The 16,775-nt window shown below is 44.4% G+C and overlaps 1 protein-coding gene across 1 annotated transcript; it reads left to right on the top strand.

Moving 5' to 3' along the window:
• Nucleotides 1–6,830: 6,830 nt before the first annotated feature.
• On the top strand, nt 6,831–7,643 carry LOC101117088 (proteasome subunit beta type-6-like). Its single transcript, XM_042254745.1, has one exon. It carries the CDS (start codon nt 7,195–7,197, stop codon nt 7,555–7,557), a length of 363 nt encoding a protein of 120 aa, XP_042110679.1. The 5' UTR covers nt 6,831–7,194; the 3' UTR covers nt 7,558–7,643.
• The last annotated feature ends 9,132 nt before the right edge of the window (nt 7,644–16,775 follow it).

The raw sequence follows: 16,775 nt of genomic DNA, 5'->3' as shown, positions 1-16,775 counted from the left end.
ATGAGATTAAAAAAAATTTTTTTACTTAAAGGATAATTCCTTTACAATGTTGCGTTGGTTTCTGCCATACATCAATACAAATCGGCCATTGGTATACATGTCCCTTCCCTCTTGAAGCTCCCTCCCACCCCATCCCACACCTCTAGGTTGTTACAGAGCCCTGGTTTGAGTTCCCTGAGTCATAGAGCAAATTCCCACTGGCTGTCTGTTTACACGTGGTACTGTATGTTTCCATGCTTCTTTCTCCGCTCGTCTCACTCTCTCCTCTCCTCCGTGTCCACAAGTCTGTTTTCTGAGTCTGCGTCTCCATTGCTGCCCAGCAAATAGGTTCATCAGTACCATCTTTCTAGATTCCATAGATCTGTGTTAATATACGATATTTGTCTTTCTCTTCTGACTTACTTCACCCTGTATAATAGGCTCTTGGTGCACCCACCTCATTAGAACTGACTCAAATGCTCTGATGAGAATATTATGGACACCCTTATGCCAATAAAATCAACAACTTAGATGAGCTGAATAAATGCTATTTAATGAATAAGCTCTCTTTTTTCCTGGCTAACTGAAGTATCACCTCTGTCGTATTCTAATTCATATATTGACATGGCAGCGTGGGTTTGAATGTTTCTGCCTTCTGTATTCCATTCCATCATTTGATTTCTTCCAAGAGCCAGAGTTCCAGGGAACAAGTAGGCAGCTGTATCACCCTTTCTAACCCAGCCTGAGAAGTCACACTAGGTCACTTCTGCTTTTTATTGGTTACAAGCAAATCATAAGCCCCACCCAGTTTCCAAGAGAGGATACACAAACTCCATCTGTCCATAGGAGAGGTACAAAAAAATGTGTGGCTATTTTTTTTTAATCCATGCTATCTTTAGAGGCAATACATCTAATGTTTTCATTCAGTATAATATTTTCTGTCAGTTTTGCACAAATATCCTCTTAGTAAAAAATGGAGGACCTCTCAGATTAGATTATGGTCAAAGGTATACATAAAAACGGTTATCATTTGTTTTTCTCATGGAGAAGTTAGCATACTTCACAGAGGATAGGTTTTTTTAACCATCTTATTTATTTATTCATTTTTGGCTGTGCTGGGTCTTCCTCTAGTTGGGGCACGTGGGGGCTACTCGCCAACCCTGGTGCTCAGGCTTCTCGTCTCGGTGGCTTCTTTTGTCGTGGAGCACATGTTCTAGGTACACAGGCTTCTAGGTCCACTGAGCTTGTGAGCTCAGCGGTTGGTGCTCCCTGGCTCCAGGGCGTGCAGGCTTCAGTGTTTGTGATGTACGGGCTTAGTTGCTCCGAGGCATGTGGATCTTCCCAGAGTGAGTGAAGTTGCTCAGTCGTGCCCAACTCTTTGTGACCCCATGGACACTTCCCTTGCCTAGAAGTCCATGGGATTTTCTAGGCAAGAGCACTGGAGTGGGTTGCCATCTCCTTCTCCAGGGAATCTTCCCGACCCAGGGATTGAACCCAGGTCTCCCACATTGTAGACAGAGGCTTTACCATCTGAGCCACCAGGATCTTCCGAGACCAGGGATCAGACCCTGCACTGGCAGCCTAATTCTTACCCACTCTACCGCCAAGAAAGTCCTGAACAACTTTATATATCATTTTTTTATATATCACTTTTATTTTGATAAATGCAGGAACAGGGGAGGGAAATGTCTGCCTGGCGAGTTACAACATATAAAGCTTGTATATTGCTGAAACTCTAGGAAATGGTGAACTCTGTCTAAATTCTGGCACTCCTTCTTCCCAGGGATGTGTTATCCATATTCAAAGAGTCTTTAGAAATCCCCATTGCATGATCAGGAATTCTGTCTTCTAATCTGGCTCATCAATTCACTTCTGAGTCGTTGTTGTTCCCTTGCTAAATTGTGTCTGACTCTGCGACCCCATGGACTGTAGCACACCTGGCTTCCCTGTCCTTCATCATCTCCCAGAGTTTGCTGAAACCCAAGTCCAGTGATGGCATCCAACCATCTCATCCTCTGTCATCCATCCCCTTCTCCTCCTGCCTTCACTCTTTCCCAGCATCAGGGTCTTTTCTGATGAGCCGGCTCTTTGCCTCAGATGGAGTAAACTGAGATAAATCTTCCTAGTTGTTAAATTTGTTGCTTTTTGTTTGTGAAACCAAAGTAAGTAACTCTCTTGTGAGAATGCCTAGGCCACGTTTTAAAAGTTGGTCACCCCTGTAGTAGGATTAGAAAGATTGCAGTGGTTTTTAGAAATGGATGAAGAAATGTATCCTGAAATTAAAAAGTACTTAAACCTATAGCATTGAGAGAGCTGAGTGTGAATTTCTTATCAAAAGCATCATCAAATCTAGGTTGGTTAAATAAACTAGAAGCAAACACAATAAATGCATTAACAACACAGTGAAAGCATTTAACAAATGTTGAGTTTTGGCCCATACCACACGGTGGCAGGCTTACTCTGTGTTACGCTTCCTGTTCATGAAGCAAATCTCAATGTTTGGATTTAAGTCCAGGAAACCACATCTTCTAGGAAGTTAACTTTTAGAAAGAATAGCATAAGTTGTTGGTTTGTCAAGACTATGTTTTCTTATAAAATGTTCTTTACAATCTTCCACAGGACATTCTGCCTTGAGATCTCAGTTTCTTCATCACTAAAAGTATGGGTTTGGATTACTTACAGTTCTAAAATCATCCTTTCCTTTTTTTTGAGCCTTCATTGGATTTATTACAATATGGCTTCTGTTTAATGTTTTGGGGGATTTTTTGGCCTCTAGGCATGTAGAATCTTAGCTCCCTGACCAGGGATCCAAACTGCACCCCCTTGGAAGGCAAAGTCTTAACTACAGGACCACCAGGGAAATTCTAATCAATTGCCTTTTAAACAAATTTAGATACCTTTTTTATTTTGATAAATGCAGGGAGAGGGCAGGGAAATGTCTGCCCTTTTATAACCTCTCTTAAATCTAAAAGAAAGCCTAAACATTCTTAATTTCATCCATATTGCAGTTAACTTGATAAGGAATATAACTTTTCAGTTAGATTGCCTAGATTTGAATTTGAATTTGTCCTTTATACTGTTCATGGGGTTCTCAAGGCAAGAATACTGAAGTAGTCTGCCATTCTGGAAACAGTGACAGACTTTTCTTGGGCTCCAAAATCACTGCAGATGGTGACTGTAGCCATGAAATTAAAAGATGCTTGCTCCTTGGAAGAAAAGCTGTGACCATCCTAGACAGCATATTAAAAAGCAGAGGAATTACTTTGCCAACAAAGGTCTGTCTAGTCAAAGCTATGGTTTTTCCAGTGGTCATGCATGGATGTGAGAGTTGGTCTATGAAGAAAGCTGAATGCTGAAGAATTGATGCTTTTGAACTGTGGTGTTGGAGAAGACTCTTGAGAGTCCCTTGGACTGCAAGGAGATCAAACCTGTCCATCCTAAAGGAAATCAGTCCTGACTATTCATTGGAAGGACTGATGCTGAAGCTGAAGCTCCAAGCCTTTGGCCACCTGATGCGAAGAGCTGACTCATCTGAAAAGACCCTGATGCTGGGAAAGATTGAAGGTGGGAGGAGAAGGGGACAACAGATGGTTGGATAGCATCACCAACTTGATGGACAAGAGTTTGAACATGCTCTAGAGTTAGTGATGGACAGGAAGGCCTGGCGTCCTGCAGTCCATGGGGTCGCAAAGTGTCAGACATGACTGAGTGACTGAACTGACTGAACTATGTCATTTGTTAACTGTGAGATAAGGGACCTGGCCTATCAAAATTCCAGCTTCCTCCTCTTTAAAGGACTATAAATTATACTCCTATCAGGTGGATTTGTTAGGATTATATGCGGGAAAATATATGTATGGCAGAGACTGGGCAAACTGTTCATTAAATCATTCTTTTTCTTCCTGGGCAACCAGCTAAACCACATTTCACATCATCACCTGCAGTTAATTGTGGTCCTATGACCACATTCTGGCTAATGGAATGTAAGAGGAAGAGGTTCCTGCTACTTCTAGGCTCAGCTCACAAAAACCTCCCATTGTGATCCTCACTGTTCTTTCAATTTCTGCAATTTCCCTGGAAGCTACTTCTTAAAGATGGCAGAGCCATCACCTTTAGGAAACGGAAGGGAGTTTGGTGCTTAAACGGCATAGAGGAGCGCTTCGTGCCTATTACCAACACTCATTATGAACTTTACGTGAGTGAGAAATAAACCTCGATTTTGTTAATCCACTGATATTTATATAATCTGGCAGCTGTCATTAACTAAAATAGCACTTAAAGCACTTATCACAATACCTGCTTAATTAATATTCAGTTCAATTCAGTCGCTCAGTCATGTCCGACTCTTTGAGACCGCATGAACCGCAGCATGCCAGGCCTCCCTGTCCATCACCAACTCCCGGAGTCACCCAAACCCATGTCCATTGAGTCGGTGATGCCATCCAACCATCTCATCCTCTGTTGTCCCTTTCTCCTCCTGCCCTCAATCTTTCCCAGCATCAGGGTCTTTTCAAATGAGTCACCTCTTCGCATCAGGTGGCCAAAGTACTGGAGTTTAAGCTTCAATATCAGTCCTTCCAATGAACACCCAGGACTGATCTCCATTAGGATAGACTAGTTGGATCTCCTCGCAGTCCAAGGAACTCTCAAGAGTCTTCTCCAACACCACAGTTCAAAAGCATCAATTCTTCGGCGCTCAGCTTTCTTTATAGTCCAACTCTCACATCCACACATGACTACTAGAAAAACCATAGCCTTAACTAGACAGACCTTTGTTGGCAAAGTAATGCCTCTGCTTTTTAATATGCTGTCTAGGTTGGTCATAGCTTTTATTCCAAGGAGTAAGCGTCTTTTAATTTCATGGCTGCAATCACCATCTGCAGTGATTTTGGAGCCCCAAAAAATAAAGTCAGCTATTGTTTCCACTGTTTCCCCATCTATTTCCCATGAAGTGATGGGACCAGATGCCATGATCTTTGTTTTCTGAATGTGGAGCTTTAAGCCAACTTTTTCACTCTCCTCTTTCACTTTCATCAAGAGGCTCTTTAGTTCTTCTTCTCTTTCTGCCATAAGGGTGGTGTCATCTGCCTATCTGAGGTTATTGATATTTCTCCCAGTAATCTTCATTCCAGCTTATGCTTCCTCCAGCCCAGCGTTTCTCCTGATGTACTCTGCATATAAGTTAAATAAGCAGGGTGACAATATACAGCCTTGACATACTCCTTTTCCTATTTGGAACCAGTCTGTTGTTCCATGTCCAGTTCTAACTGTTGCTTCCTAACCTGCATACAGGTTTCTCAAGAGGCAGGTCAGGTGGTCCTGTATTCCCATCTCTTTCAGAATTTTCCATAGTTTATTGTGATCCACACAGTCAAAGGCTTTGGCATAGTCAATAAAGCAGAAATAGATGTTTTTCTGGAACTCTCTTACTTTTTCAATGATCCAGCAGATGTTGGCAATTTGATCTCTGGTTCCTCTGCCTTTTCTAAAACCAGCTTGAACATCAGGGAGTTCACGGTTCACCTATTGCTGAAGGCTTGCTTGGAGAATTTTGAGCATTACTTTACTAGCGTGTGAGATGAGTGCAATTGTGTGGTAGTTTGAGCATTCTTTGGCATTGCCTTTCTTTGGGATTGGAATGAAAACTGACCTTTTCCAGTCTTGTGGCCACTGCTGAGTTTTCCAAATTTGCTGGCATATTGAGTGCAGCACTTTGACAGCATCATCTTCCAGGATTTGAAATAGCTCCACTGGAATTCCATCACCTCCACTAGCTTTGTTCATAGTGATGCTTCCTAAGGCCACTTTTCTTCACATTCTAGGATGTCTGGCTCTAGGTGAGTGATCACACCATCATGATTATCTGGGTCATGAAGATCTTTTTTGTACAGTTGTTCTGTGTATTCTTGCCACCTCTTCTTAATATCTTCTGCTTCTGTTACGTCCCTACCATTTCTGTCCTTTATCGAGCCCATCTTTGCATGAAATGTTCCCTTGGTGTCTCTAATTTTCTTAGTCTAGTCTTTCCCATTCTGTTGTTTTCCTCTATGTCTTTGCAGTGATTTCCTCTATGATTTCCTTTATGTCTTTGTATTGATTGCTGAGGAAGGCTTTCTTATCTCTCCTTTCTATTCTTTGGAACTCTGCATTCAAATGGGTAGCTTTTCACAACTATTTGTTAGGCCTCCTCAGACAGCCATTTGGGTTTTTTGCATTTCTTTTTCTTGGGGATGGTCTTGATTCCTGTCTCCTATACAATGTCGTGTACCTCCATCCATAGTTTATCAGGCACTCTGTCTATCAGATCTAGTCCCTTAAATCTATTTCTCACTTCCACTGTATAGTCATAAGGGATTTGATTTAGGTCATACCTGAATGATCTAGTGGTTTTCTCCACTTCAATTTCAGTCTGAATTTGGCAATAAGGAGTTCATGATCTGAGCCACAGTCAGCTCTCAGTCTTGTTTTTGCTGACTGTATAAATCTTCTCCATCGTTGGCTGCAAAGAATATAATCAATCTGATTTCAGTGTCGACCATCTGGTGATGTCCATGTATGGAGTCTTCTCTTGTGTTGTTGGAAGAGGGTATTTGCTATGACTAGTGGGTTCTCTTGGCAGGATGCTATTAGCCTTTCCCCTGCTTCCTTCAGTACTCCAAGGCCAAAGTTGCCTGTTACTCCAGATGTTTCTTGACTTCCTACTTTTATTAATTAATTTTATTTGTTTTATTAATTAATAAATTAATTAATATTAGATATTATTAATATCATGACTCTTAATCATATAGACCAAGTGGATTCAGAGGAGGGAGGAAGGGGAAGATTCTTCTGGAAAATATCTTTTCTTGCTCGAGGAAGATGGCGGCCACCCTAGTAGCAGCTTGGGGAACCAGGCCGGCACCAGCTTGGGGGCCTGAGGCTATTGCCCCCGACTGGGAGAACCGGGAAGTTTCCACAGGGACCACTATCATGGCCGTACAATTTGATGGGGGCGTGGTTCTAGGAGCCGACTCCAGAACAACCACTGGGTAGTACATTGCCAATCGAGTGACTGACAAGCTGACCCCTATTCACGACCGTGTTTTCTGCTGCTGCTCAGGCTCAGCAGCTGATTCCCAAGCAGTAGCTGATGTGGTCACTTATCAGCTTGGTTTCCACAGCATTGAGCTGAATGAGCCTCCGCTGGTGCACACAGCGGCCAGTCTCTTTAAGGAGATGTGTTGCCGATACCGAGAAGACCTGATGGCAGGAATCATCATTGCCGGCTGGGACCCCCAAGAAGGGGGACAGGTGTACTCGGTGCCCATGGAGGGTATGATGGTACGACAGCCCTTTGCCATCCGGGGCTCTGGGAGCTCCTATATCTATGGCTATGTGGATGCTACCTACCGGGAAGGCATGACCAAGGAAGAATGCCTGCAGTTCACTGCCAATGCTCTCGCTTTGGCAATGGAGCAGGATGGCTCTAGTGGAGGGGTGATCCGCTTGGCAGCCATTGCAGAACCAGGGGTAGAGTGGCAGGTACTTCTGGGAGACCAGATTCCCAAATTCACCATTGCCACTTTACCACCTCTCTGAATCCTGAGATCCTAAGATATAATGAGACACCCCATACATACCCCATTCAAAATTCAATAAACAGTTCATCAGTGAGAAAAAAAAAATCTTTTCTTGGCTCCAACACTTTGTGATATTTTAATGCTTTTGATCATGCCTATTCCTAGTTTTCTCTAATGAAATGCTGTCTATCCAGATCAAATGTCACATATTCAGTCAAAGATTTCCAAGACATCCTGGTTGGAAATGATCCTAGTTACACTGAACTGTAACAGTTATACAGTCCAAGCCTCTTCACCTTTGCTGTCTTCTACAGTAGGATGGCATCACCGACTCAATGGACATGAGTTTGACTGAACTCCAGGAGTTGGTGATGGACAGGGAGGCCTGGCATACTGCAGTCCATGGGGTTGCAAAGAGTTGGACACGACTGAGCGACTGAACTGAACAGTAGGGTTGGGCATCTCTGGTGGCCCAGTCGGTAAAGAATCCACCTGCCAATGCTAGAAACATGGGTTTCATCCCTGGGTCAGGAGATCCCCTGGGGAAGAAATGGCAACCCACTCCAGTACTCTTGCCTGGGAAATCCTATGGACAGAGAAGCCTCAGTTCAGTTCAGTGGCTCAGTCGTGTCCAACTCTTTGTGACCCCATGAATTGCAGCATGCCAGGCCTCCCTGTCCATCACCAACTCCCGGAGTTCACTCAGACTCGTGTCCATCGAGCCATCTCATCCTCTGTTGTCCCCTTCTTCTCCTGCCCCCAATCCCTCCCAGCATCAGAGTCTTTTCTAATGAGTCAACTCTTTGCATGAGGTGGCCAAAGTACTGGAGTTTCAGCTTTAGCATCATTCCCTCCAAAGAAATCCCGGGGCTGATCTCCTTCAGAATGGACTGGTTGGATCTCCTTGCAGTCCAAGGGACTCTCAAGAGTCTTCTCCAACACCACAGTTCAAAAGCATCAATTCTTCGGCACTCAGCTTTCTTCACAGTCCAACGCTCACATCCATACACGACCACAGGAAAAACCATAGCCTTGACTAGACGGACCTTAGTCGGCAAAGTAATGTCTCTGCTTTTCAATATGCTATCTAGGTTGGTCATAACTTTTCTTCCAAGGAGTAAGTGTCTTTTAATTTCATGGCTGCAGTCACCATCTGCAGTGAATTTGGAGCCCGCAGGCTACAATCCATGGGGTCACACAAAGTCAGACACGATTTACTGACTGAACCTCTACCACCACAGTGGAGTTTTTTTTCTGGTGGGTTTATATAGCTTGCTTCTCCCTAATTAGACTATAAACTACCTGGTAAGAGAGACTGTGTTTTTCTTTTTTTATTATTTTGTATTGCAACCAGAAAAGAGTATTGTGCAAATAGTTATTCATACTTGACTCACTGGTTAAAAAAAAAAAAAAAAAGCCCCAAGTAGTATATGAGATTCCTTCTAGCATTTTGTTTTTCTTTTGGCCACTGTGCAGTGTGTGGGATCTTAGTTCCTGGACCAGGGATGGAACCTGTGCCCCCTGCATTGGGGGCACAGAGTCTTAACCACCGGACCACTAGGGAAGTACCGCTCCCCAACATTTTCGTATATGTCTTTCATGGAGTTTTATAAGAATGAAGAACAACAACTGAGCACTAACTCATCGTTGGGGGACAATAGTGGTAGATGTGGGTATTTTATGGTCAGTGGTTTTGGCTAGAGGAAATTTATAAAGAATACAGTGATGCCTGATTTTCCATTTTGAAACAAGGATGATTTTATATATACTAAACTCTGCATATAGGTTAAATAAGCAGGGTGACAATATGCAGCCTTGATGTACTCTTTTTATTTGGAACCAGTCTGTTGTTCCATGTCCAGTTCTAACTGTTGCTTCCTGACCTGCATAGAGGTTTCTCAAGAGGCAGGTCAGGTGGTCCTGTGTTCCCATCTCTTTCAGAATTTTCCACAGTTTATTGTGATCCACACAGTCAAAGGCTTTGGCATAGTCAATAATGCAGAAATAGATGGTTTTCTGGAACTCTTCGCTTTTTCGATGATCCAGCGGATGTTGGCAATTTGATCTCTGGTTCCTTTGCCTTTTCTAAAACCAGCTTGAACATCAGGAAGTTCATGGTTCACGTATTGCTGAAGCCTGGCTTGGAGAATTTTGAGCATTACTTTACTAGCGTGTGAGATGAGTGCAATTGTGTGGTAGTTTGAGCATTCTTTGGCATGGCCTTTCTTTGGGATTGGAATGAAAACTGACCTTTTCCAGTCTTGTGGCCACGGCTGAGTTTTCCAAATTTGCTGGCATATGGAGTGCAGCACTTTGACAGCATCATCTTTCAGGATTTGAAATAGCTCCACTGGAATTCTATCACCTCCACTAGCTTTGTTTGTAGTAATGCTTTCTAAGGCCCACTTGACTTCACATTCCAAGATGTCTGGCTCTAGGTGAGTGATCACACCATCGTGATTATCTTGGTCATGAAGATCTTTTGTACAGTTCTTCTGTGTACTCTTGCCACCTCTTCTTAATATCTTCTGCTTCTGTTAGGTCCATACTATTTCTGTCCTTTATCGAGCCCATCTTTGCATGAAATGTTCCCTTGGTGTCTCTAATTTTCTTGAAGAGATCTCTAGTCTTTCCCATTCTGTTGTTTTCCTCTATTTCTTTGCATTGATCTCTTTAATCATGAGAAATGCTGGGCTAGATGAAGCGGACGCTGGAATCAAGATTGCCGGGAGAAATATCAATAACCTCAGATATGCAGATGACATCACCCTTATGGCAGAAAGTGAAGAGGAACTAAAAAGCCTCTTGATGAAAGTGAAAGTGGAGAGTGAAAAAGTTGGCTTAAAGCTCAACATTTAGAAAATGAAGCTCATGGCATCTGGTCCCATCAGTTCATGGCAAATGGATGGGGAAACAGTGGAAACAGTGTCAGACTTTATTTTGGGGGGCTCCAAAATCACTGCAGATAGTGACTGCAGCCATGAAATTAAAAGACACTTACTCCTTGGAAGAAAAGTTATGACCAACCTAGATAGCATATTGAAAAGCAGAGACATTACTTTGCCAACCAAGGTCCGTTTAGTCAAGGCTATGGTTTTTCCAGTGGTCATGTGTGGATGTGAGAGTTGGACTGTGAAGAAGGCTGAGTGCTGAAGAATTGATGCTTTTGAACTGTGGTGTTGGAGAAGACTCTTGAGAGTCCCTTGGACTGCAAGGAGATCCAACCAGTCCATTCTGAAGGAGATCAGCCCCGGGATTTCTTTGGAGGGAATGATGCCAAAGCTGAAACTCCAGTACTTTGGCCACCTCATGCAAAGAGTTGACTCATTAGAAAAGACTCTGATGCTGGGAGGGATTGTGGGCAGGAGAAGAAGGGGACGACAGAGGATGAGATGGCTGGATGGCATCACTGACTCGATGGACGTGAATCTGAGTGAACTCCGGGAGTTGGTGATGGACAGCGAGGCCTGGCGTGGTGTGATTCATGGGGTCGCAAGGAGTCGGACACGACTGACAACTGAACTGAACTGAACTGAACTGAATCAGTTAAACTTATTTTGGTTTTTTGTGGGAGCGGGGGTTGGTCATTTTTTCTTTTTTTCATATTTGCTTAAGATGTTTTCCTTAAAAATTTTAAAAGTTATAGGTGAATTTAACATTGTATATGCATCATAAGGAACTTAGAATATTTAATTCTGAATTTGCCTTTCATCTTCAATTTGATTGCTATGTAATATCCTAGTGTGTTTTATCCTCTAAAAATTAATAATGTTCTACAAGGATTGTTTACTTAGATTTACCAATGTAATCTACTAATTTCTTTACTCTTTTCGATTCCTGTATTCAAATCCTTCCTCCTTGGTTTATTTTTCTTCTTTTTGCAAGGGTCTGTCGGTGGAAAATTCGCTTAGTCTTAATTTGAAAAGGTCTGTAGTTTTTTAATTTTATTATCTCCCTCCTCACTGTCAATTATCACCTCTGAAGGTTTAGGTGACTTACCCAATGGAGGGACTCAGATTCTCAAAACTCATGAGTTCCAGTTACTGTTTATCACGCCCTTCTCAGGCTGTACCCACTGCTCTTGTCCATTTGTTATCACAATTGCCCAGGACAGTACTAAGAGAAGTTCAAGTTGATTCTCTGGTGCCCCAATATGGGTTTTCTTGACTCCATGGGCTTCCCTGGTGGCTCAAACAGTTAACAATCTGCCTGCAATGTAGGACACCTGGGTTCGATCCCTGGGTTGGAAAGATCCCCTGGAGAAGGGAAAGGCTACCTGCTCCAGTATTCTGGCCTGGAGAATCCCCATGGACAGAGAAGCCTGGCGGGATGCAGTCCATGGGTTGCAAAGAGTTGGACAGGACTGAGTGACTAAGCACAGCACAGCACACTGTGTAACAGCTGAGCACTAGCTCCATTGCCTCTTGGTGATGTCAGTTAATCTCACCAGGACCTTACTGTTGCCTGCTGGTCCCTGACACAGGGGCCGCAAGTGCCTGAGCGGTGGTGTAGCTTAAAGATCAATGAAGATGCTTGCTGTGTTCCCTGGTAGAAATGGTCCCCCTCTGGGAACCAAGACCTTCAAACCTGTGGTTATAGTTGTGAGGATGAGAAAGCAGAAATTCCCACGTGGGTCCCAGCATTGATGGTAAATAGGGACACTCCCGCTTCCACACACTGGCTCTCATTTCCAGGTTTCCTATTGAGGATAACAGCATCATATAATGGTGATTGATTTAGAGCATTTTGCATCCTGGAGGCGGTAGCAACTTGTCCTCACAGGGTGTCATCTCCAAGATGGCAATTCAGCCAAGCTTTCAACCGGCTGTTCTATTGTTTACCAGGCCATTCTCTTCTGGGTGCCATACCATGGGATAGGTCCACTGGATTCCATGCCCATGTGCCCACTGGTCCACCTCCTTGGCTATAAAGTGGTTCCTGCATTGGATTTCATATTTAAGAAGCTCCTTCATCTGACCAAGGGATTCCCTGGTGGCTCAGACGGTAAAGGGTCTACCTGCAATGCAGGAGACCCAGGTTCAATCCCTAGGTTGGGAAGATCCCCTGGAGAAGGCAATAGCAACCCATTCCAGTACTCTTGCCTAGAAAATTCCATGGATGGAAGAGCCTGGTGGGTTACAGTCCATGGGGTGGCAAAGAGTCAGACATGACTGAGCGACTTCACTTCACTTCATCTGACCAGGGACAAGGAAGCAATTCTAAACAGAGTGTGTTGGATCACTTGTATATGCAAAGGTGATCTTGTGTGGGAGTGGTGTTGACACCATGAGAGCAGCAGTCTCATGCCTGGTCTCCTGGCTGGTCCAGGGAGCGAAGCAGGTTTTATCTTTTTATGCCACCTGTTCAGCAAAGCATCTGCTTCAGCACAGGGGAAGATATGAATCAGGGGAGCCATCTCCTTCGGCCAGGGCTAAGGTGCTTATTTGTTTATTTAATGTGTTTGCGTGAGGATCACAGGGAAATCGTCTAGTTCCTGGGGTGAGGGTGAAAGGGAGTTAAAATTCTTTTCCAGGTCTCCATTACCACTCCTCTCAAGCTTTTCTCCCCATTTTATGCCATGTTTTTTCATCCCAACTGTAAGAGCAGAAATTACCCCCAAGGTAGTTTGATCACTAAGGACTGAGGTTATAGAGCTTGTTGTCACTGATCACGTTCACCTGCTTGGTTAAGCTCATTGAAGAATCTCCCTCTAGGTAAATTCTACGTTTTATTATATTTGCACAATCCTAGAAATTATGTCATCTCAAGTCTCATAAACAATGATGTTGTTTTTGAGAATGCCAGACAGATTTCCTGACTGTGTATTACATAAACAGGTAAGCAATCTTATATTGTGACCTAAATGTTCCCTAGTTAACCATTATAAGAGTTGGTGGTTCTCTGGTTTATTTCTCTGAATCTTGACTAACCACGAGAAGAGAGAGGGGCAGAGAAGAAAAGGCGGAGATAATCTGAGTGCTCCCAGCTGTTTTCCTTCTCTCAGGAGAAATAATATTCAAGTGTTTAAGGAAGTAAGTGAAATCCCTTTTAATTTTGCTTGCTGAATATCGAGAACTTCCCAGTGACCTGTGAAAGACACGTGTCTGCCTAGGGAACCTTTAGAAGACTTCCTTGGCCAAGAAAAGTGTGTAAGAGGTGCATTCAGTCAAGCATTAGATAGCCCAGCTGAAGGAAGTGGGGCTGGTTTGGCTGACCCACGCCTGACCCAAATTAGACTCGGAGTAGAGGAGTACAGGGGAGGGGAAGGGCGTAAACAAAAGATGATGTTCGGAGCTCCCATTTACCGAGAGATTGACTTTTGAAACGAAATTCTGCAGCCTCCGAGAGTGCTTAGAATGGCTCTCCTATGTCCCATCCCACCTTAAACCTTACATTACCTATATTTCATTAGTTTACTGACAGACACTTCTTATCAGCATAGTACTGTATTAGCAGGAACACCCGGATGGGGTATCCCCCCTGCCCCCACCTCTGGAGATAAGCGCCCAGTTTCTTCCTTAAAGAACTACTAGTGAATGGAGTTCTTTTGCCCTGCAGGCAAATTTAGAGGGCCCTAAGATAATCTCCTTTGGAACAAGTAATTTTGCTGTTTTTAGAAACAGTTACAGAGAGCTTTTGGAGCTGGAAAAAAAGAAATCACCCAGCACAGTGCGCAGGCCGATTTTAGGTGAAAAGACTGTAATTTGTCTGATGGAAACTTACTCAATCCAATAAATAGTCCTAATAAATATCTGATTCTTTCAAGTACCTTAATGTTAACCTAATTAGGTATCCTTTGTTCCAGGTGTAAACAAGGTCATCGAGTCCAGCTATGCAGGGTGACTCACTTTTCCTGAGTAAATAACACTGTTTCAGAGGCATCCCTATCTTTGAACACATTGCTCTCTCTTCTGGAAGGGCTTTCCTTCCCTTCTTCATCTAACTACTTCTTGTCCACCTGAATTTGGTCAAACTTTTTTCTTAACCCCCTGTCTAATTCTTGGTGCCTCATTTGTGTTCATTTAGCATTCTGTATCACACTTTCATCTTGGACTGGAATAACCAAACTACACCTTCCTTGAAACCCACAAGCATGTCTTACTAAACTTTTCATTCTCCAAGATTCTGGGAGCACAGCATCTGGCCCATGATAAGCAGTGAGTGCTCAGGAAGTATTGATGACTCAGACCCCAAACTCCCATTTTTTCCTCAAACACGTTTTACAGGAGAAACTGACTTCGGTGTCTTTGAGAAAAGTAGACCTCTTTTAGAGCACTCACTGAGTGTCTGCTACCTTGGGGTCAAGCCACTTCATTCAGTGCAGATTGAGGGTCTTTGTATAAACCTTCACTCAGGTACTGAGGATCTACCACACTGATCATCACTCAGGGGATACTGAGGGCATCAAAATAAGCCCAGAAGTCTTGCTTTAAAAGAGTTTATAATCTAGGAAAGAAGATAGGGATAGAGAATTTACTTCTTACCAGAATTGAATGGAACCTTTCTGAGTACTGTGAGATTTACGTATGAGAATAGGTACACTGTCCTGGAAACTGCAGCTGACACCTCTGCATGAACTTCAGTTGCTGTTTCATCAGGTGGAGGATGCAGGGTAGGAAGACAAGAGTGGGTTTTGACCTGGATTTTGAAAGATGAGTAGGAGACTGATACGTACTGATATGGGTTGTTAAAGATAACAAGAACTCGACAGTGGTTAAGGCAGTAAGAACAAGACTTTATTCAGCAACTACCGCAAAGGGGAAAACAAACCTCACTATAAAACTGGACTCAATTCCCTTGTGGCCAGAATCTGTTTTTACTTCTTTAACTACTGTTGGGCTCTGGTTTTCCTTATGGGAGGAGAGGGCATTCACGGCATCTCAGACTGAGGCCAAAGAATGAACAAAGAGGAGTAAAGCAACTTGGGGGGAAAAGTAAGTAATCCAAAGAAAACTGAGCAGTCAAGGGAAGCAGGAATTCTCTCCAGCCAGAGCATGGAGTCGTGTTGAGTTAGCCCTGGAAGATGAGGAAAAGTAGGCATCTTTTAGTAGATTAGCTGAGCTGTTTGGTGATGCTTAAAAAATGGTATGTTTTCCTATTTAAATGGGAAAAGTAAGTTTGAACAAAATTGTTTGGAAAGTTATGTTGTGCCAAGCAGTTGGGTCTTTATATTGTGGAGCCAGAGAGTTTCCCCAGAGCTGCGCAGTACTTTATAAAGGTGACTGCAGTCTCCATGCTTTCCCAGGTGGCTCAGTGGTAAAGAATCCGCCTGCCAAGGTAGGAGATACGAGTTTCGGATACCTGGGTGGGGAAGATTCCCTGGAGAAGGAAATGGCAACCCACTCCAGTATTCTTGCCTGGAAAATTCCATGGACTTGGCGGGGCTGGGGTGGGGGCTACAGTCCATGGGGTCACAAAGATTCGGACAGTCTGAACTACTGAGCATGCACGCGGGCACACAAACCACAGACGTGGTCACAACGGATGACAGGCTGGATGGAGCAGCAGGTCGCATACCCGCTCTCGGCCTCAGTGGTGGTGGTGGTGGTGTTTTTTTTTCATTTATAACAAAAATAAACTAATAAAGGGTCATTTGCCGTCTTAGGTCCCTTCGCATCCTGACAGCCTGCATCCGAGGTACCACTGCCTTGCTTCCATTACCGGGGCCCTGTACCTCCCTCCCTGCTTCCTTCTGATCTTGGTGCAGGGGTCACTTTATTCCTGGGCCTTAGGCGCTTGTCCACCAGTAGATTAAATGAGAGACGGATGCCTGGAGTTTGGGGGGTGCAGGGATAGACATCTCTGGCCTTTTGCTCCTGGCAGCACCCCCTAAGTAATGCCCCCGTGGGCAGGCGCGCTTTGGGCCCGGGAGAAGGGTTTCCAGCCGAGTATGTCCATCCTAGGTCCCTTTCGGATGGCTGGATGGCCCCCTCCCCACGGGCAATCATCCAGAGCGGGGGCGGCGGGAGCAGAAAGGCAGGACAAAGCCGCTGCGAGTGCCGGCAGTCACCGAGCGCGACCGGGACTCTCCGCAGAGCCTGGGGGCTCCACGCGGCTTCTCAGGAAACCCCGCGCCCGCTGGCCCGGGCCGAGAGCCTCGGGGCTCCCAGGCGGGCGGGCGGCGGCGTCACGTGAGGCGGCCCGGGCCGCGTGACCCGGCGGCCCGGCCCCCGGCGCCCCCTCCAGCTCCGCCCCTTCGCCCGCCACTCGCCGGAGGTTCTCGGGCCCCGACGCCTC

Source organism: Ovis aries, chromosome 10, assembly GCF_016772045.2.
Source record: "Ovis aries strain OAR_USU_Benz2616 breed Rambouillet chromosome 10, ARS-UI_Ramb_v3.0, whole genome shotgun sequence".
In the NCBI taxonomy this organism is placed as follows: domain Eukaryota; kingdom Metazoa; phylum Chordata; class Mammalia; order Artiodactyla; family Bovidae; genus Ovis; species Ovis aries.
This window is presented reverse-complemented; position numbering and strand designations above follow the sequence as displayed.

Excerpts from the sequence above, each read along its gene's own strand:
- LOC101117088 (XM_042254745.1), top strand. The coding sequence starts at position 7,195 with ATGTGTTGCCGATACCGAGAAGACCTGATGGCAGGAATCATCATTGCC.